General features: G+C 48.9%; 1 gene segment (V, D, J or C); it reads right to left on the bottom strand.

Annotated features, from left to right (window-relative positions):
- Nucleotides 1-264: 264 nt before the first annotated feature.
- Nucleotides 265-9,266, bottom strand: LOC142430578 (immunoglobulin heavy constant gamma 1-like). The segment is given in 7 exon segments: nucleotides 265-348; nucleotides 521-651; nucleotides 2,933-3,253; nucleotides 3,336-3,665; nucleotides 3,759-3,771; nucleotides 4,125-4,438; nucleotides 9,137-9,266. Coding segments are annotated over 7 exon segments (1,323 nt in total).
- Nucleotides 9,267-21,538: the final 12,272 nt, after the last annotated feature.

Here is a 21,538-nt window from a genome sequence, read left to right as displayed (position 1 = left end):
GGTCCAACCCTTCCTAGTGTGGTGTCTCAGCAGTGCTGGTGGTCCAATGGACATGGTGTTTAAGGATGGATCCTGGGCGTCTAGAGCTCTGTCTATGTTCTGCAGTTTGTTGTTGGGAACAAAGTGAGCCAGCGGGGTCCAAGGGCAGTGAGCAGTGAGGGCAGCAGGTTTAGAGGTCAACACAGGGCTTGGATGGATGCAGAGCTGATCGGTATGGGTGCGGGGGTGACGGAGGCTGCTGGTGTATTCCTCTCTGGGCAGGTCCTAGGCTGCCTGGCCTATCATGTTTCTGTAGTTGGGCACGATGGTGGGTTTCAGTTCCCCCACGGAGGAGAAGATCCAGTTCACCTGTGGGTGACATGGGGGTAGTCGTGAGCAGGGCATCCCCAGCCACCCCGCCCCTTGCCTACCCCTCACAGGTGGGCAGCCTGGTTGATTGAGCCTCTGCTGCTGGGTGAGGAGCCCTGTTGGGGGGCAGTGGACTGGGGGCTGGCTTGGGGCAAGGTGGTGAGATGCTGACCTTGAAGAGCGTGACAGTGGCGCTGTAACATACGCTGAGCAGGAAGAGGGTGATGAAGATGGTGATGGTGGTCCACAGCCCATCCAGCTCCCCCTCCTGGACCTCTGCGCAACTCTCATCTGGGGGCATCTCTGGACAGGGGAAGAGTGGTCAGTGAGCATGTCCTGCCCCAACATGCACTCAAGGATTGGGGGTGGGCAGCAGGGAGGACTCATCTATTTGAAGGTAGATCTATTGTCCCCTCCTCGGTAGGGCAGGGCCTGCATGGCCCCAGGGTAAACTCTCCTTGGCTGTGCTTGGCTGGCTTTGGCTCTCTCCCCAGTCTTCAGTCCAGTCATTGTCCTACAGCTTGCACCTTAGCATGGCTAGAAGCCCCTGGGCCTCCATGGAGACCTGGCCAACTCTGGGAACCGTAGCCTCTCGCTTGGCTTCTGGCCTAGGGATGGTCAGGGAACCCTAAAGGGTCATCTGGGGACAAGGCCACTCTGATGGAGCCCCTTCCACTCCCTGACTTCAAACTCTGTCCTGTTGAGAAGGCCCAGAGGCCATGAGGGACAGCAGAAGGCACAGGGAGTCCCAGTGGTGAGCAGAGAACCCACAGTGACAGGGACGGTGCAAGGCTTTGACTGTGTGTGAGAGGGCAGGAGGGTGAGTGCGTGGGTCACCATCCCTGGGCTTCGCCATCAGAGCAGTGAACTTGTGGAGAGGTAAGGGGCCCTGGACAGCCCCTTCTTTTGGGTTGTCCTGGAGGCCCTGTCTGGGAGGGGGTGTAGGTGCCTTCCCTTGGGCTGACTCCTCTAGGCTGGTGAGGGAGAAGTTGTGCAGGCAATGTGGGTTGGGGTGGTATGAGACTGGTCTGTGTGTTTGCAGGAGGGCATGTGCTCACAGGGACACCTGGCGAGGCATGTGTTGTGTGCGTCTGTCAGTGCACATGCTTGTGTGTATGTTCATGCATGCACACATGTGACCATGTGCTCTTTGAGTGTGTGGGTATGTGTAAGTACGTCTGTTTCTTATTGAGGGTGTGTGTTCATGTGTTCCCTTGTGTTTATCCATGTACACGTGCTTGTGTGTCTATGTGTATGTCTAAGTAAATGAACGTGTGTCCAGTTCTTGTGCATCTGCCTATGTGTGTGGGTTTGTTCATGTATGTGTAAGGGTATGTGTGTTAGTGAGCTCTTGTGTGCCCATGTGTGCGTTTCCATGTATGAGCTTCAGTGAGTTTATACGCATCTGTGTGTAAGTCTAAATATGTTTGCTTGCTCGTGTGTGCATGTATAGCTGTGTATGTGTGTGAGTTCTTTTGTGTCCATGTATCTATTTGTGTGCATGCGTGTGTGTACATGTGTGTGCATGACTGTGAGTACCTGTGTGCCCATTTATGCGTGTGAACATGTGTTCCCGTGTGGGTTTTTGCATTTATACAGGTGTGTGTGAGTGCATTCATGTCTGTCTCTCTGTGTATGCATGCATTTATGCTAGTGTTAATCTGGACCCATATGTCTGCATGTGTGGGTGTGTGCACTGGGGGGCTTGTATATATTTGTATGAATGTGTGTGTATGTATATGTGTGTGCATGAATGTGAGTGCGTATATACCTGCCTCTGGGTAAGTCTAAATGTGTTTGCTCATGTGTGCATATATTGCTGTGCATGTGTGTAAGTTCATTGGTATCCATGTGTATACTTGTGTGCATACATGTGTGTATGTACATGTGTGTGCATGACTGTGAGTGCCTGTGTGCCTATTTATGTGTGTGAACATGTGTTCCCGTGTGGGCTTTTGCATGTGCTTCTGCATATATTCAGGTGTGTGTGTGAGATCGTGCATGTCTATCTCTGCGTATGCATGCATTTATGCTAGTGTGAATCTGGACCCGTATGTCTGGATGTTTGCTTGTGTGGGTGTTGCACTGGTGAGCATGTGATTGCTGTCATGTGTGTGGTGTGTGAGTGGTGGTGACCTGAGGGTGCCAGAGTGCCATCTAGCAGGAGGGGCTTCTTTTCCATGGCTCAGAGCTCAGGGGTCATGGAGGAACCTGCTCAGTGCCCTCCCTGGCTCAGACAACCAGCTGTGTGCATGTGTGCAGAGTTATCTGGTTTCAGAGATGCCCTGGGACAGCAGGAGCTCCATGTGACATGGAGCCACCATGGGCCGTTGCTGTTTGGTAGGGGATCCCAAGCGGGGGAACCACTGGCTTGCCTCAGTCCCTGCCTGAGCACGTAGTCTGGCAGAACCGGGCTCCCATGGACCTCAGAAAGAACCATGCCAGTCTCGCAGGACCCCAGCGCTGAGCTAGTTGCTTTATTTTCAAGGTGAATCTGCTGGAGGGGGTGTATTTACAGGGAGGTTCCACATGCGTACTTGAGACCTCAGGAAGCGGAGGCGCCAGCAAACCCACACTCATTTACCCGGGGACCGAGCAATCGCCTTCTGGGTGTAGTGGTTGTGCAGGGCCTCATGCATCACCACGCAATGGTAACTTGATCCTCTATCCCAGATGTTAGTGGGCACCATCAGTTTACTGTACAAGAAGAAGGTCCCGTCAGCCTCGACCTGGGGAGGCGTGTTCACGTAGTTGGCCTGGGGCACAGGCTGCTCATTGCTCTTCCACTCCACATTGATCTCCTCGGGGTAGAATCCATGTACCATGCAGACGAGGCTGATCATTTCCTTGTCCTTCTCAAGGATGACTGGGGCCATGGTGTGCACTTGAGGGGCCCGAGGCTGTCCTGTGGTGGGAGGGGAAGGTGTTAAAGCCATCATAGAGATTGGAAAAGCCCATACCCTCTGCCCTAAGACTTCCTGTCTCACCCTTGGCCTTGGAGACAGTCCTTACAGCAGGGGCAGGAAGAGCCCCGTTGTTGACAATGCACTTGAACTCCTTGCCAGAGAGCCAGTCCTGGTGCAGGATGGGGAGCACGCTGGCCACGCGGGAGGTGCCATTGTACTGCTCCTCCTGCGGCCCATCCTTGGCTGTGTGCACCTCTGTGCCATCCACGAACCAGCTGAACTGGACTTCGGGGTCATCCTGGCCCACGTCCAACACCAGACAGGTCACCTCCGGGTTTCGGGACATCATGAGGGTGTCCTTGGGCTTGGGTGGGAAGATGAAGACGGAAGGTCCTCCCAGATTTTCAGGAGCTGCTGAACAGAGCTGAGATGAGTGACAGGGTGGGAGGCTGAGGGGGCTGGGTGTTGTACAGGGCTCTCTCACAAAGGTCGTGCTCACATTACCTGGGCATCTACACTCAGTGGTTGCTCTTGAGCTGACATCTGGCACTGGGGAGAGAGAAGACAGAGTGGAGCAAGGTGACCTTGGTGCAGAGGAGATCAGTGCTGAGGTGGGTGGGGGTCAAGGCCAGTTCTTCTCTGAAACTCTGAGACCCACCACCTTACTCAGCCCAGGGGCTAGTCTTTAGGCCTTAAGCCTATGCCTGCCTTAGGACTGGCATGGGAACACCAGGGAGGGCACACAGCTGTAGCTCTTTAGGTGGGGAAGACTGGCAGGGATCACCAGCCTGCTCTGCATCCCAGGGTATGTCCAGGACTTCAGGAGGACCCTGAGCCTGTCAGCTGTGGATTTGGGATGTGGTTCCTCACTTGTGCCCCTGCCCAAGGCTCACCAAACTTCTTGTCCACTTTGGTCTTGCTGGGCGTGTGGGTGATGCTGCAGGCATAATCCTGGCTGGGCCAGCTGCTGGAGGGCATGGTGACCATGCTGATGAGGGAGAAGTGGCCAGATGAGTGCCGCATGGGTGCGAAGGTGTGTACATCAGCCTGGGGGACAGAGGGCCAGGATACTGCCACCAGCTCCGGGAAGAAATCCTTGACCATGCAGCCCAAGGTCACCGTGGAGTCAGATGCATCTCTGGATTTGGGCATCAGGGGATAGACCGATGGTGCTTTGGGGCTGTCTGTAAGAGAGGGATCCCTCGTGACTCTGTGCTTCCACCAAGTTGGTCAGCCTTCCCATGAGGCCCCACTTCTGCGCTGATGGGCACCAATGGAGCCCACCTGATGGTCACAGTGGAACATCGCACCTGCCCAGCTGCCCAATCCCACCTTAGAGCCCTCACCCCACAGGGCCCATGATGGAACCACAGTGGAGTAGCTCTGGGGTTACCCCTTCCATGATTACCTCTGGTGGCTCTGGTTCACTTCATATCCGGGGCCTCGGGCTCAGCTTGGTCCCCCAGGCCAACTCTCCGGGAGTCAACTGGACCTGTTCTGCCTGGGGGTTTCCCAGCCTCTAGGGCCCCTCCCACTCTGCTCACCTGCCAGCGTCAGACATGAGTGGCCCGTTTCTATTCTTGCCAGATGCCACACCGGGTCTGGTATACTCCCTGGACACACATCCCTGCTCAAGTCACCTTCTTTGTCATCTCCGTGCCAATGACCACTGCTCCCCCAGCCAGGCCCTCTTTTGGAGTGTGCTAGCTCTGGTCGTGGTTTCTGCCTTGACCCCAGTCCCACCCTCTCTGTCCGGAGCATCTTGGGGCCCTGCTCTTGATTTCCTCAGGCTGGGTCTCCATGAACCCCCGATCCCCTTTTCACCCAATTGCAGGGAAGCTTTTGCAGGGCCAGTGTCAGGGCAGGTCCTGCAGGCCGGCTCCTTCACTGCCCTCCTGGGCTTGGAAGCCTATGCCCCTTCACTGACTTCCACAGACCCAGTAAGAGCCCCGGCCTTGCCCGGTTTCCTGCTTCTCTGAGTCTTGAGGTCCTGCTTCCCTTGACCTTGATCTTGTGCCCAGTGAGGCCCACTGTGGCCTTCCCGTCCTCCCTGGCCCCTGTCCTTGTAGACCCTCAGGAGGCCCAGTATTCGCTTGTCTCCTGGCTCCACACCTGCCTTGCTCCACCAGACCTAGAGTCAGGCCTGGAAACCGTCCCCTCCTCAGCTCTCCTGGTTCCCAGGCCACCAGCTTACGCCCAGAATGGCCCAGTGTGCAAAAGCTGGGCTGACTCACCCTCTTCCCCTCCACCACCACCCAGGCCTTAGCCTTTCCCTGCCCAGGAACCTCCTCAGTGGTGCTGGTGCTCTGGGCAGGAGCCTCAGCTGGAGGAAGGGCTTCAACTACTCAGGTCTGAGACTTTGGCCCTGCTGGTGAGTCTCTCTTCCCCCACCTTTCCTTGCTGAGTTCCTGCCCCATCAACTACCTTGTGAGCCCAGCTTCTGGCAGCTTGCTCTTGACACAGAGCCCAGCCCTCTTGAAGAGCCTCTGACTTCCCCCTCAGCCCAGGGGCCTCTGCCACCATATCCCTTCTCTGAACCAGCTATCCCCTCCCACCAGGCCCATTGCTCCTGCCAGGGCCATATGCAGCCTCTGCTCCCTGCTGCCCTTCTGTCAATGCAGACCAAGTGCCTCCTCACATGCTCAGCCCAGGGTGCCCACCTCCCTCCCAGCATCTTGGATCCTGGTCCTGCAGGACCCTGAGCCTCCCAGCCTCCTGCCCTCAGAGGTACCCTGCAGCTCCCTGAGCCCAGCCCCTGTCTCTAGCCTCAGACCCATGGCACTGCCACCAGTTCAGAGCTGCCAGTCCCCTTCTCACCCGCCACATGCCCTCACTTCCCAGCACTGAGCCTGGGCCTGGGCTTCCAGGATAATCTCCTTTCCACTCCTCTGCTCAGTTGTCAAGGCCCCGTCTCCTTGGTGGGAGCAGCAGGCCTCCACCCCCAGCACCCTGCCCCAGTGCCCACACCCAATGCCCACTCAGTGCCTGAATCACACTTCTAGCCCCCAAAGCTCAGCCCATGGCCTCTAACCCCCAGCCCCTCCTCCCAGTCCTTAATTCTCAGCCAAGTGCCCCTAGCTTGAACTCACAGACCCCCAGTTCTCACCTTTCAGCCTCTATTTCCACCTCCCAACATGCAGCTCACCCCTTTCTCTCCCCCAGTAGCCCACCATGAACCTCCCTTTCATTCTTTGGTCTGCATATAGCTGCCTCCAGATCTCAGACCATGTCCCTGGAGGCTTGCTCTGCCACCAGCTGCCAGGACACAGCTTTGAGCACCCACATCCAGCCCCTGGTCCTCAGCTCTCTGATAGCTCCCAGAGAACAACTCACACTCACACGCCCCAGATCACAGCCCGTAGTTCACAGCTTCAGCACCGAGCCCCTAGCCCTCACCCATAGCCCTCAGCTATGAAATACCAACTCCCTGAGCACAGGTTAAACTCCCATGCCGAACTCCCAGCCCCTAGTTCACAACTTCAGCACCCAGCCACTTGACCGCCAGCTATGAGATACAACCTCCTAGAGCACAGTTTAAACTCCCAAGCCTGAGCTCCAAGCCTCTACTTCACAGTTCAGCTTCAGCACCCGGTCCCTAGCCCTCAGCTATTACTCCCATGCCCCAACTCCCAGCTCCTCACACCCAACCTCAGCACCCAGCCCCTAGCCCTCAGCTATGAGATACCACCTCCCAGAATACAGTTTAAACTCCCATTCCTAAGATCCCAGCCCCTAACTCCCAGCTTCAGCAACCAGTCTCTAGCCCTCAGCAGTAACTCCCATGCCCCAACTCCCAGCTTCAGCACCCCACACCTAGCTCTCTCCCTCCATGCCAGTGGGCCGATACCAGCTCAGAGCAGCCCTCTAGGACCGAGTGAAGCCACCACAGTGTGTTTGTGAGAATGTTCTTTTGTATGGAGTAGACAGCATCGTCCTTCTGCCTCGGCAGGGCTGATGGTTTTGAACTGCTGACCTTGCAGTTAGCAGCACACTGTGCCACTAGAACTACTAGTGCCACTAGCTACTAGTTCCCAACTCACAGCTCACACCAACCAGCTCCAGGTCCCAGCCACCAGGATCACACACCCGGCAACCAGCACCCAGACTTCGTGCCTACCGCTCAGCCCACAGCATTCTCCCACTGCCCCCTGCTCCTAGTTCCTATCCCTCAGCACCCAGATCCCATGCGCACTGCCCAGAGATAATTCCTGAAGCTCTCACACAACCCTTTGCTCCCAGAACCCAGCTGCTGCTCCCCTCACCTGGCAGGCAGCACCCAGACAGTAGTACCCACTTTCGACATCCAGCACCCAGCTCCCTGCTACTAGCAAGTACCTGCCAGCCCGCAGCATTCATTCTCCAATGCCCAGTTCCAAATGCACACCTCCAATGACCCGGGACCACCCACGCAGCCTCGGAGCTCCAGCATCCAGCGCTCAGCACCTAGCTAGTGTTCTTGAGTCTCAGCTCTCAGCTCTTATCCTCAGCGCCCAGCTCTTACCACCTAGTGCCCACATCACAGCTCTCACTTCTCAGCCACCCGCACCCAGTACCCTGCTCTCAGCTCCCAGCACTCGGATTCCAGACCCAGACCCAGCCCTCAGCATTCATCCACTGGTCCTGAGCACCCAGCTTTCTTCTGCCAGTGCCCAGCCTTTAGCACCCAGTTTTATGCTCCCAGCACCCAGGTTTCAGCTTCAATATCAAGCTCCCAGCAACCAGCATCCAGTTTTAGCTCGAAGCATTCAGCTCTCAAAACCTAGCACGCGGCTCCCAGCACCCAGAAGCCAACTTTGAGCTCCCAGAACCCATCATCCAATACCCAGCTTTGAGCTCCCCACTCTCAGCATTCAGGTCCCAGCACCCATTACCCAGCTTTAGCTTCCAGCACCCAGCCACCAGCACCCAGTTTCCCAGACTCAGCACCCAGCTTTTAACTCCCATCACCTATTACTCAAGACCAAGCTTTACAGCCCAGCTTTCTGCTCCAGCACTCAGCTTTGAGTTCCCCACTTTCACCTCTCAGTATCCAGCTTTTAGCACCCACCATTCAGATTTCAGAAAACTGCTCCCAACACACAGCGTTCTGTTGACAGCACCCAGCTTTTATGCCTCACACTCACATCCCAATTCGCAGCTCCCAGCACCCAGCACCAAGCTTCCAAGATCTGCCCTGGCTGCCCACATCTAGCTCCCAGCTACCTGCTTTCAGCACCCAGCACCCAGTTGTCATCTCCCAGCCCATACCTTCTAGCCCCCAGTCTCTATCTGAGCTTCCAAAGAGACTTTCTAGATTGCTGCTTGTACCACCCCTCCCACTGTAGCGCCTTGAGGCACCACTCCTTTCCCTGCTCCCTGCCACCTGAGATCCTCCAGAGTCCCATGCCAGGCCACTCCCTGCCACACCATCTACCCCCAGCTCAGCGCTGGCCCCTAAGCTCCCCAGTACCAAGGCAAGCACTGACCTTCCAACATGGCTGGATCTCACAGCTCAATGTCTATTCCTGGTTACCTCGTCTTGTCCCCTGTCACTGTCTCCAAACTCGTACTAGCATTTGTCCACAGGAACACCTCTGCCCCCACTGTCCTCATCCCTGGCTGCACCCATGGGTGGTCACCCTTGGGAATACTGCCTCCAACCCTGCCCTGAGATGGCTGCCGGCACCATGTGGCCAAGTGGGGCTCTCTGGACACTGGGGGACCCCTCTGTGCTGAACCCGCCCCACCAGGACTGCTACTCTGAACACTTGCTCTCTCTGCCCCTCGATCCTGCGCAGGCCTGCCAGGCATTGTTTTCTTCCCTTCTTCCCTGGAGTCCTTGCACCCCCATCCCAGCACTGTCTGCAAGGATCCAGAGCCCATGCACCCCCAGCCCTGCCTACCCTGGGCCCCTGCTACGCTGGCATCGCTGCATCCCAGCCACAGCGATGAGGTCCCTGCAATGGGCAGCTCCCACTTCTTTGTGGTCACCCCTTCAGTCTGCTCGGCCTGGTGGCTCCTCTGCTTGTCCATCCAGGACCTACCTGGTCCTGGCAGCTCCCCCTGAGGCCCCTCAACTCCCCTTCCCTTGGATGAGTCTCCACACACCCACAGGTGTGATGCTCCCCATCCTCTGGACTCACTGAGTTAGTGTCCTGTGCTGCCCCCTCACCAGGGCAGGCTTGTGCCCCTCCCATACAAGGCCCCCAAGGGGCGGACCCCACCAAGGGCTGGAACCACTAAGAATGGGATTGAAACATGCTGGCACTGCTGGCTTCCCCCAGGGCCCTTTTCATCTGGCTGGTTCCTGTCTTTGAGCCCGTTGGGGGAAACCAGACCAGGCAGGGCATCTCATGTGGGCTGGTGGGGGAGGCTGGTCTCCTTGCAACCAGGGAGATGGTGGTTGCAGGCAGAGGCCCCAGTCACTGTGGGCTGCCTGTAGTGCCCTCTCCAACCCCTGGGGTGCCCATGCCCACCTGGCCCTCTTTCTGCCCTGGTTTTCATGCAAGGTAGGCTGCTGAGGGGGCCAGAATGGTCCTGGCACCTGGTCCTACAGTCACACACTTCCCCCAGACCCAGTGAGCAACAGTGTACACAACAAAGCATTCTCCATGTCAACGACTTCTACACGTATAACTCAGTGCCATTGATTATACTCTTCGTGCTGTGGAACCATTACTGATATCCCTGTCCAAATTGTCCCACCTCCTGAAATGAGCCCTGTGCCCCTCAGCCAAGCAACGCTCTTCCCCTTCTCCCAATGCTCCCCATGGGTCAGGCAATCTTGATGTGTGGTCTCTGTCTATGTGCTCTGTAGGCGGTCTCCTGGGTGTCCCTCCTGCCTCTCTTTGGCACCGTCCTCGGTCCATCCCTCTGCTGTCTAATGGTCCAAAGGGATGATGGCCTCAGGCTTCCACTGAAGATGCATTGAAGATGCTAGATGCATGCACATTGTCCGAGTTGGCCATGGTCTGCTCACCCACAGTGAGCGCTCTGTCACAGTCCCTCAGTGTGTCCCCCCTTCTTAGTTGAGCCCTGTGGGTGGGAGCCCCGTAGAGTCCCTTCCCACCAGGATTCCAGTGTTTCTGGAAAATGTGTGTGCACGTGGTGTGTTCTATGGTCGCTCGTCCTGTGTCCGTCCTGTCCCAGCTCCTTGGGTTCTTGTCGGACTCCTTTCATGTTACGATGAAAATACCCTTAGACCCCTCAGGTATAACACTTTCTCTCTTTCCCTCTCCCTTCTATTTGTTTACATCCTTGTTTATGGCTTTCCACAAGTGAAACCATGATCAAACCTCCCCATGACTTGCCCTATCTCCCTTCTTACCCTTCCAGCCACCATTTGTAGAATATTCTCTCTCCCTTTGTCCAAGTGAGTGCCTTTCTCATCTGAAATCTCTTACTGTCGCCTCTCCTTTTCCCTCACCTCCTGTACCCATCAAAATCGGTTTCTTTTTGTATGAAAATTATTCCTTCACACACACACACCGTGCCCAGAATATTGGTCCATAGAATGTTTTCTTTTTGTGATTAGCTCCCCTTAGCTGTAGGAATGTGCTCTCAATCCATCCATGGCCTGCCATGTTTCACGGTTGCACCATGATTCTTTAACAGTGTGCTGTATTTCATTGTGTGTATATGCCAGTCTCTACCAGTCCTCCCACTAATGGAAAATTAGGTTGTCTTCATCTTCTTGCTTCAGCCAATAGTGCTGCCAAGAACATGTTTCTGCTTTGCTGCTTGCTTCTGTAGGCTACATACCAAGTAGCACCATTGCTGGTTCATGTGGTTCCTGTGTCATTCTGGTCCCCAACTGTTTGAGGAGTTGTCCTGCCACTTTCTACAACAGTTATTGTCTGACAGTCCCGCCAGCAGTGCTTGAGGTTTCTGATCTTTTCAGACTCCCTCAGCATTTGTCATTTTCTAGTGCTTTGAACCTTGCCATCAATTATGGCATGAGATGGTATCTTGCTGTTACCCTGGCTCTCATCTGTATGCATGTCCTTTTTCCATTTCTAAAAATTGCTGATTCATCTTTATCATGGTGAAGTTTTGACATTTTCTATAGATTTTAGAGATTGATGCCTTTCTCTGTATGTACGTCACTTTCAATTAAATTTTTCCAGTCCACGGTTTTCCCCTATAGTCTCTTGGTGAAGTTTTTTGATTCAGAAAAACATTTAAAAAGTAAAAGCAAAGAAACAATTTGCCACTGAGTAGCTTCTGACTCGTGGAGACCCTGAAAAACAGGGTAGAATGACCCCTGTGGTTTTCTGAGACTGTAACTCTTTTTTTGTGTAGAAAGCTTCATCTGTCCCTGGTGGTGTAGCTCGTGCTTTTGAACTGCTGACCTTGTGGTTAGCAGCCCAACCTTCACCCATTGTGCCACCAAGGCTCTTTCTGATTCAGTCAGTGTCTTATTTCAGGAGCTCCAAATCACATGTTCTGCCTTCTGTTGAGTATGGTTTTCATTGTGGTTGGCAGTGTTTGTGCCCCATCTTCACCGCCAAGCTTATCCTTATTCATTCATTGATTCTTGTCATTTAGGCCTCTAATCCATTGTGAGTTCATTTTTGTATATGGTGAGATATGTGGGCCCCGTGTAATTTTTCTTCTTGAGGAAATTCAATTTTACCAGTCCCATCTGTTGAAAAGATGAGAGACTCCTCATTGAATATATTTTAGGCCTTTGTTAAAAAGTAGTTTCTGGTAAGTGAACGGGTATATTTTTGGGTTTTCTATTCTATTTCAATGTCCAACGCTTCTCGTTTTGAACTAGCACCAGCCTGTTTTGACTAGCGTGGCTGTGCAATAGGCTTTGAGTTTGGGAAGTGAGAGTCCTCCTACTTATTCTTCTTCAGTAGTGATTTGCTTCCTGTGTGTCTCTTCCCTTTCCATATAGAGTTGGTGTGTTGGTCTGGGTACTTTAGAGAAACAAATCCACAGAAACGCTTGTATAAGAGAGAGTTTAATATAAAGGTTATGCGCACATCAAGAAAACATCCCAACCCATTGCTGCCCAAGCCCACAAGTCCAACATTAACCCCTATGTCCGACACCAATCCACAAAATCCTCCTCCATCTCACAAAACACAAGCAAAGAAGCTGACTGCAGGAAGAAAGGCAAATCAATGAACGTGTATTATCTGAGCATTGGCAGGGTCTCCATATGGCTGCTCCAGCACCCAGGGCTGCATCAGGGCAGGTCTTTGTGGGTTCTCCTTGGCGATGTCTTGCAGGAACTAAGCCTTGCTAGCTGAAGCAGGGAACTAAGGCAACTGCACTCTGGTCCAACCATCACGAAGCAAGAGCCCCAAGAAGTAGAAAGGTGAGGGTCACCGAGCCATTTATCCCTCCACCCTTTAATTAACCCCACATGTGTTTATCAGCCAGGGTGGCACAATAAGCTAATTACCTCAGTTGGTGATTCACTTTTCCATCTCTTCAAAAATGATGATTCCATGATTTTTCTTGATGCTTAGGGTGATATCAGCATTTTAACAAAGTTTATCTTCCTATTAATGAATATGGTATCTTCTTCCATTCATGTAGATCTGTGTTAGTCTGGGCTCACTAGAGAAACAAATTCATAGACACTCATACGTGTGTTAATAGAGCGTTTTATATCAAAGAGCAATTTCACATTAAGAAAACAGCCCAGCCCAGTCCAGATCAAGTCCATAAATCTGATTTTAGCCCAAATATCTGAGACAAGTCTACAAACTCCTCTTCAAATGCAGGCAACACATGCAATGATGTCAAGTGCAGGAAGATCACAGGCCAGTGGGTGGAAAATCTTGTGGATCCAGTGGTGGTGGCAGCATCTTAGCGCTAGCAGGGGTCTCCACTTGGGTCCTCCAGTTCCAGGGCACTGGCTCTAGCAGCATAGCTCAATGTGTATTGTCAGTAGGAACAGGAAGCTGAGAGTGTCTCCTACCTCCAGGGAGGAATATCGGACTTCCCAGAATCCTCAGGAGAAGACAATGCCCACAGGGAGGCCTCACAGGCTATGTTCTGATTGACAGGCTAGACTCGACCCCTTCACAAATTGACAGGAGATTTTATTACTGTAAACAAGGTCTCTGTTGGTTTCTTGCAGTACAATTGTATAGTTTTCCACACACAAGTCTTTGTTTCTCTGGTTAGGTTTGTTCTTAAGCATTTCATCTTTGGTGTGCCCATTGTAAGATAAATATATATTTTTAAATTTCCTTTTGAGTGTTCTCTTAGATACTAAACAAAAATCCAGGATTTTATTTTTTTAATGTGGAGCTTTTACACAGGCACTTTGTTGATTTGATCCGTTTTCACCACGTTCTTGTAGAGTCTTTGGGCTTTTCTATGTGTATGTGTTTGTCTGGTTTACTAGAGAAACAAATTCACAGACATTCATATGTGTACATGAAAGAGCTTTATATAAAAGAGTAATTGTCTATTAAGAAAACATCCCAGCCCTGTCTAAATTAATTCCTTAAGTTCCATATTAGCCTATATATCTGATACCAGTCTATAAATTCCTCTTCAGATTCTTGCAACACATGCAATGACACTGAATGCAGGGAGATCACAGGCCAGTGGGTGGAAAGTCATGTGGCTCCAGTGGTGGTAGAAACATCTCCGTGCCCTTGTGGGTCTCCACATGGCTCTTGCAGTTTCAGGGCACACTGGCTGCATCAGTGTGTCTCCAGGTGCCTTGTTAGCAGGAGTATCTTGCAGGGAGTTGAAGCAGAGAGAGAGCAGGTATGGCTTCCAGTGAGCCCTGTATCTCTGTTGTGCCTTCAAGTGAGGTCAATAAGCTGTGACCTGATTGACAGGCAAGACTAACAACCCTTCCTCAAGTTGACAGTAGATTATGTAACAGCCACAGTGTAGAATCATACCATCGTTGAATGCAGAGAGTTTTGCCTCTATTGGCAGTTCATATATTCTAGATGTCATTAGTTGGTTTATGTTCTGCCTAACTATTCTGACACAATATTGAGTCAGAAGGATAACATAGAGGATTCTGGTCTGGTTGCCATTTGCAAGGGCAATCCTTTCAATTCCTTGCCATTGAGTGACATGTAGACCATTGTTTTTGTGACCATAGCCTTTATAATGTTGAGGATCTTCACTTCTGTAGTTGAGGATTTTTATCAGGAATGGATGTTGGCATATATCAAATGCCTTTTCTTCATCAATTGATATGACCCTAATCCACCCCCCTCCAATTGATTGATTGATTTACATAGTTGATTAATTGATGATTATTTATTATGTAGGAACCACCCTTGCATACCTGGTATGAATCACCCTTGATCATCATTTTAGCCTGGATTATCAGGATTACTCTGGCTTTAAAAATGATTTTAAGAGTTGGCCCTTCTCTTCTTCATTCTGGAATACGTTGAACAGGAATGATACCGACTCTTCCTGTGTATTTGGAAGGATTCTCCAGTGAAGCCATGAAGGACCACCCTTGATTTGGTTGGGAATTTCTTAGTGATCAGGTTAATTTCTCTTTCTGCTGTAGCCTGTCCTATGTTTCTGTCTCTGTCCGTTTGAGCTTTGGTAGGTAGTGTTTCTCTAGAAATTTCTCCACTTGTTCATGATTTCCAAATCTGATGGATCACAGACATTCATAGGATTGTCTTTGCTTTCTGTTGGTTCTCATGTGACACCCTCAATTTCATTTTTTATTTCTCTCATTTGTATCTTCTGTCCTTTTGTTTGTCTGACCAGTGATTTGCCAATATTTAAATCCTTCCAGAGAACCAACTTCTTGGCCTGTTGATCCTTTTTACTAATTTTCTGTTTTCAAGTTAATTTATTTAAGCTCTGATCTTCATGGTTTATTTTTGTCTTTGGCTGAAAGTTGATTTTATTTTACTTTTATGGGTGCTAGGTGTTTTGCGTTATGTTGTTGTTTTTAGTGCTCTTTCTCTCAAAATCTGTTGTTATTCTGATCGTGTATCACTGTAAACTGCCTCTTAGTTCCAAATGAGTGGTGACCCCTAGCTTTTGGCATTTTGTGTTTTTATTTACATTTGTCGGAGGAAATACCAAATGTTGGTTCTCATTTATTCAATACGTAGTAATTTTTAAGCAAGGTGATGTTCAATTTTTGTGTATTTAGTATTCTCCCTTGAGCTTCTGTTTGTAGTAAATCAATGCTTTCAACCCATTCTTAAAAGCATTTCCAGACATTTTATTTTCAATACAATTGTATTGGGAGCTGAGACAGATATCATATGATTTCTATAGTTCAAGCACATCAAGCAGCATTGTACAATTTCTACCACAATCAGTTTCAAAACATTTTGTTCCTTTTGGAACTTCTTGAGATCAGCTCTTCTTTACTCCCATGTATCCCACTGTAGCCCACAGGAACCCTTATTCCAATTGCTGTCTCTACAAGTGAATCAATCTTGTGTTTCATATGCTGAAAACATATATCAAAAATTAAAAAGTTTTAACCCCAATGACAAATTACCTCTGAGTAAACCCAACATGATAAACAAACAAGCAGAAAAGGTTGAAACTCAGAACAGGCCCTATTTGAATCATGGGACATTAACTGAGTTTTAATTGTTGAAGTCAGGTTTATCATTTTGGTCTCTCCAAGTCATCTGTATGATAACAGGTTTCATCCCATCCCTCCAGTGTGGATAGAGGGGAATCACCAGAGGCCTATTTCCTGTGTAGATCTCTCTAATATGTCTTAGGCTTTCACTGTCATCCATTACCTTCTGCAAACCAGAATCTCACAATTAAGGCTCAGATACTTTTCCTTTCTTTGGCTCCAGATGATGGAATTTACAATCCTTCAGGCATTCACGTTGGTGTGCTTCTTTCATGTGGATTTAATTGTCATCTCACTTTGATGGCTACTTGTTAGGAAACAAGCATATAAGACCCCAGATGCTATTTTATTTGATAGCCGGGCACCATCTTATTTTTTCACCACATTTTTCTATAGCTACCATATATATTTTTGTTCCCTTTGTGAGGGTGGTTATGGAGTAGGTCTTGCTTTTTTGTCTAACGTGTGATCTGTTTATAAGAATTTCCAAAGGATGCCCAGAAGAATGCCTCTTGTGCTGTTGTTGGATGGTGTTTTGTGCATTTCTCTAAAAGACCAAGTTGTATAGTTGTTGTGTTAGTCCTGGTTGACTAGAGAAACAAACCCAAGGACATTGTGTATGTGTAACAGAGAGCTGTATATCAAGCATAATTATATATCAAACAAATATCCAAGTCCAGTTGATGTCCATAATCGGACACTAGTCCATAGATTCAATACCAATCCATGAATTCATCTCCACTCATGCAACCACATGCAATGATGCAGAATGCAAGAAGATAAGAAGCCAGTGGGTGCAAAGTCTTGTGCAAAGTCCTGTAATGGTGGAAGCATCACAGGGATCTTGGCGCCTCTCAGCATGGCGTGTGGTTCCTCAACTGGAAGGTGAAGAAAAGTAGAGAGGGAAGGTCTGGCCTGGGAGGGCCATTTATCTCATTGGCATTTCCAAATGCGATCATCCAGCTGAGACCTGATTGACAGGCTAAGCCCCATCCCTATACTTTTATATTCTTAAATTGACATGAAGTTATGCAACTTCCACAATTGGGTAGCTTAGTTCTTGGGTGAATATTTTTGTTGAGTTTCTCTCTAGGTATTTGATCCTTTCTCTATGATAGTGTAATACTATTCATATGTTGTATTTGTTGTTAGGTGCTTGGAATGGATTCTGACTCATAGCTACCCAACATACAGCAGAACAAGAAACGGCCGGTTCTGTGTCATCCTCCAAATTTCTCTTAGGTTTGAGCCCAGTGTTGCAACCATTGTATCAGATAATCTTGTTGAGGGCCAGACTCTTTTTTAAAAAATTCAGAATATTCTTTATTGTTTTGAAGGATAAGAAATAAAATAAAAAGGAATTAGGAGTAACAATGAATAAATGTTTGTATGGGTAAAGGTAAGTATAGACTTGCCAAGGGCAACAGGTAAGTTTATCTTATTTTTTTAAATACATTTTTATTATTTATTTATCCATTATTTTATTGGGGACTCATAGAACTCTATCACGATTCATAAGTACATCAATTGTGTAAAGCACCTTTGTACATTTGTTGCCCTCATCATTCTCAAAACATTTGCTTTCCCCTGGACTCTTGGAATCAGCTCCTCATTTTTCATTTTCCCTCCCTCCCCTTTCTCCTCCCTTATGAACCCTTGATAATTAATACATTATTATTATTTTAACATATCTTACACTGCCCGATGTCTCCCTTCACCCACTTTACTGTTATCCATCCCCCAGGGAAGAAGTTATATGTAGATCCTTATATTTGGTTCTCCCTTTCTACCCCACCTTCCCTCCACCCTCTTGGTATCACCACTCTCACTACTGGTCCTGAGAGGTTCATCTGTCCTGGATTCCCCGTGTTTCCAGTTTTTATCTGCACCACTGTACATCCTTTGGTCTAACTAAGTTTGTAAGGTAGAATTGGGATCATGATAGTGAGGAGGGGGGTTTGAAGCATTTAAGAACTAGAGGAAAGTTGTGTGTTTCATCAATGCTACACTGCACCATGAGTAACTCGTCTCCTCCCCGCTACCCCTCTGCAAAAGGATGTCCAGTTGTCTACAGATGGGCATTGGGTCCCCACCCTGCACCCCACCTCATTCACGATGATATGATTTTTGGTTCTTTGGTGCTTGATACCTGGTCCCTTTGACCCCTTGTGATCACATAGGCTGGTCTGCTTCTTCTATGTGGGCTTTGTTGTTTCTGGGCTAGATGGCTGCTTGTTTACTTGCAAGCATTTAAGACTCCAGACGCTATATCTCTTGATAGCTGGGTGCCATCAGCCTTTTTCACCACACTAACTTTTGTCTTAAGCGTTTGCATGGGGAAGGTGAGCACACAATGATGATTTTTGTTCTTTGGTGTCTACTACCTTATTCCGTCAACACCTTGGGATCACACAAGCTGGTGTGCTTCTTCCATGTGGGCTTTGTGGCTTCTGGTCTAGATGGCTGGTTGCTTACCTTCAAGCCTTTAAGACCCCAGGCACTATATATATTTTGTTACCTGGGCACCATCACCTTTCTTCACCATATTTGCTTATGCACACATTTGTTTTTAGCGATCGTGTAGGGAAGATGGGTATCATGGAATGTCTGTTTAGTCGAGGGAGTACGTGAGTGGAGGCCCAATATCCAAATTCTGCCTTACTACTAAACTTACAAATATATGCACATAGATCTATTTCCCCTTCATCATATATAAATATACTTACATATGAACATGCTTTGCCTCCTACTTCTTTCCTCTATTTCCTTTTGCTTTCCTCTTGTCCCACTATGATGCTCAGCCTTAAATTGGGTTTCAGTAATTCCTCTCAGTTACTTTTCCCTTGATCTCTCCCTACCTGTCCTCCCACCTGTTCCTTTCCACTGGTTTTGAACTACTTATTGTTCCCTTGTACCTGGGATGGTTAGCACCACTTCCCTTCCCTCACCTTCCATTCTCCCATGCCCGACCCCACCCCCCAACCCTTGGTCCCATTGTTTTCTTCTCCACATTGTTTAGCCAGCCTATCTTATCTAGATAGACCTATAGAGATAATATGCAAGTAAAACCTCCACGGAGCCAAACAAAGGGATACAGAAAAACAAAGTGACAATCGCAGCAGCAACAAAAGCTAATGATATACAAAATCTGAAAGAAGGAAAAAAAGAAAAGACAGAAAAGCCTGTAAGTAGTTCAAGGCCTGTTTGTTGATCTTTAGGGGTATTTTCTGGTCGAATCTGATGGGATGCCATGCCCTGGTCCCATAGTCTATTTTTTATACTCCCTTGGAATGTCCTTGTTATACTCCCTTGGAAAGTCCTTGTTATACTCCCTTGGAACGTCCCTTTGCTGTTCTATTGCACACCTTCAGTGTTTTTCCTCTGTTTTGGGGTCAGCTCGGTCACACATCCCACACTGTCTCCAGTGTTGTCCCATTGGGGTTATGTGTCAGTGCAGGATGTTGCATCTTGTAATGCGGCCAGCCATATGGTCCTCTCTGTGCATTGACTGCTCTAAGCGGGGTATTGTCCCCTGAGCTTAGTGGGCCAGGGTGTGCTCCATTCCCTTCCTCCCCCTTCATTTGCTTCTGCTTCCATATGGGTATAGTAGGTCGGTTCCTTTCCCTCAACAGAGAATCTATTGTCATTCTCTGTGGCACACTCTTCCATAGTGAGAGTCAGGCTGATTCTGGTTGGGGCTGGGCATATAATCTTGCCTTTTTATGGATTACTCCGCGTGTTACATTGCCCTTCTGGTTTGACTTGTCATGGCGGGATCTGTATGCACATTCCAATTCTGTGGGGACACAACCAATACTCTCCCCCTGGGTAGATTAGTGCCCTCTTCCCCCATGTCATCATCTCAGTTTCTCCCCACTCAGATTCTCCCTCCTCTTTCCCCCTTTTCCCTTTATGGTGGACTCACACGCACCTCCCTGGGTGTGATCTGCCTTCCTCCCACTCTGACTACCTATGCTTCCACCTGTTTAATGCAAGATAAGTATCTATTCTTCTATTCCTGCCATGCTGAATGTACTTACCTCAGGGGGATCATGGTATACTTGTCTTTTTGAGATTGGCTTACATAATTGGCTTAACATAATTCCTTCCAACTCTTCCCATGAAATGACGTGTTTCATGTGATTGTCCATGCTTTTCAGCGCTGCATAGTACTCCACTGTGTGTATGTTCCAAAGTTTACTAATCCACTCGTCTATCAATGGAAACTTAGGCTGTTTCCAAGTCTTTACGGTTGTGGATTGCGCCACAATAAACATTGGAGTGCATACGACTGGTTGGGTTTTATTTGTTACCTCCTCTGGGTACATCCCCAGTAGAAGGATGACTGGGTCATAAGGTAGAGAAATTTCCATTTTCTTTAAGTATCTCCAGATTGCTTTTCCACAGTGGCTGTGGACAAATCTACACAACCACCAGCAATGGAGGGTGGTTCCTATCTCACCACAACCAAACACTTGTTGCTCTCTGACTTACTGATTTGGGTTAGCCTCAGGGTTGTTAGGTGATATTTCATGGTTGTTTTAATTTTCATTTCTTTTAAGGCTAATGACCGGGAACACTTTCTCATATGCTTGTTGGCCATATGAGTCTCCTCCCTAGTGAATGTTCTTTTGCGCACTTCCTTAGGGGGTTAACTGTTTTCCTCTTTTTGCAGGCCATGAGGGTGTTAAAGATTTCAGTAATGAGCCCTTCATCCGATGTGTCATTATTAACAATCCTCTCCCAGTCTGTTGGTTGTCTTGTCACCCTCTTCGTGAAGTTTTGCGATGTGCACAGGTGCTTTATTCTTATTAGATCCCATTTGTCGATTTCCAGTTCATATGTGTGTGTACCCTTCCCTATTGCAGTGAGCCTATGAGTTCCCTGGGCCAGTGCTCTGAGGTTAGTCCCGATTCCCTCCTTGATGGTCTTGATGGTTTGGGGCTTGACTTCTAGGTCTGTGATCCACCTTGAGTTTATTCTTGTGCATGGGGTGAGGTAAACGTTTTGTTTCATCTTTCTGCATGTGGACATCCATTGTTTCCAGCACCACATGTTAAAAAGGGCATCCGCTTCCCAGTTGATGGTTTTGGGGCCCTTGTCGAGGATCAGTTGTCTATATCCTGATGATTTTATTCCTGGGCTCTCTATTCTTTACCACTGGTCTGAGTATCTGTCATTGTGCCAGTACCACACTGTTTTGACCACTGTAGCTGTGTAGTAGGCATTGCAGTAGGGTAAGAGGAGTCCTCCAACTGTGTCCTTCTTCTTGAGGAGTTCTCTACTAATTCTGGGCTTCTTCCCTCTCCATATGAAATTGGTGGTCAGTTTTTCCAATTCTTTGAAGAAGGTTGTTGGTATTGGAATCAGAATAGCATTGAACTTGTAAAGTACCTTGGGCAAGATTGTCATCTTTACTATGTTAAGCCTTCCAGTCCACGAGCTTGGGATGTCCTTCCATTTGTGGAGTTCGCTTATGGTTTCCTGTAGCAAGGTCTTACATTTCTCCTTGTATAGGTCTTTTGGGGTTTTTTGCTAAATATATTCCCAAGTATTTCACTTTGTTCTTAGTTGCTGTGAAGGGTACTTCCTTATTCATCTCCTCTTCCATGGTCCTGTCCGATGTGTACAGAAAACCGACTGACTTCTGTTTGTCGATCTTGTATCCTGCCACCCTTCCATATTCCTTTCTTAATGTAAGTACTCCTGTTGTGGAGCTTTTGGGATTTTCAATGTACAGGAT

This window comes from Tenrec ecaudatus, chromosome 17, assembly GCF_050624435.1.
Source record: "Tenrec ecaudatus isolate mTenEca1 chromosome 17, mTenEca1.hap1, whole genome shotgun sequence".
Lineage (NCBI taxonomy): Eukaryota > Metazoa > Chordata > Mammalia > Afrosoricida > Tenrecidae > Tenrec > Tenrec ecaudatus.
This window is presented reverse-complemented; position numbering and strand designations above follow the sequence as displayed.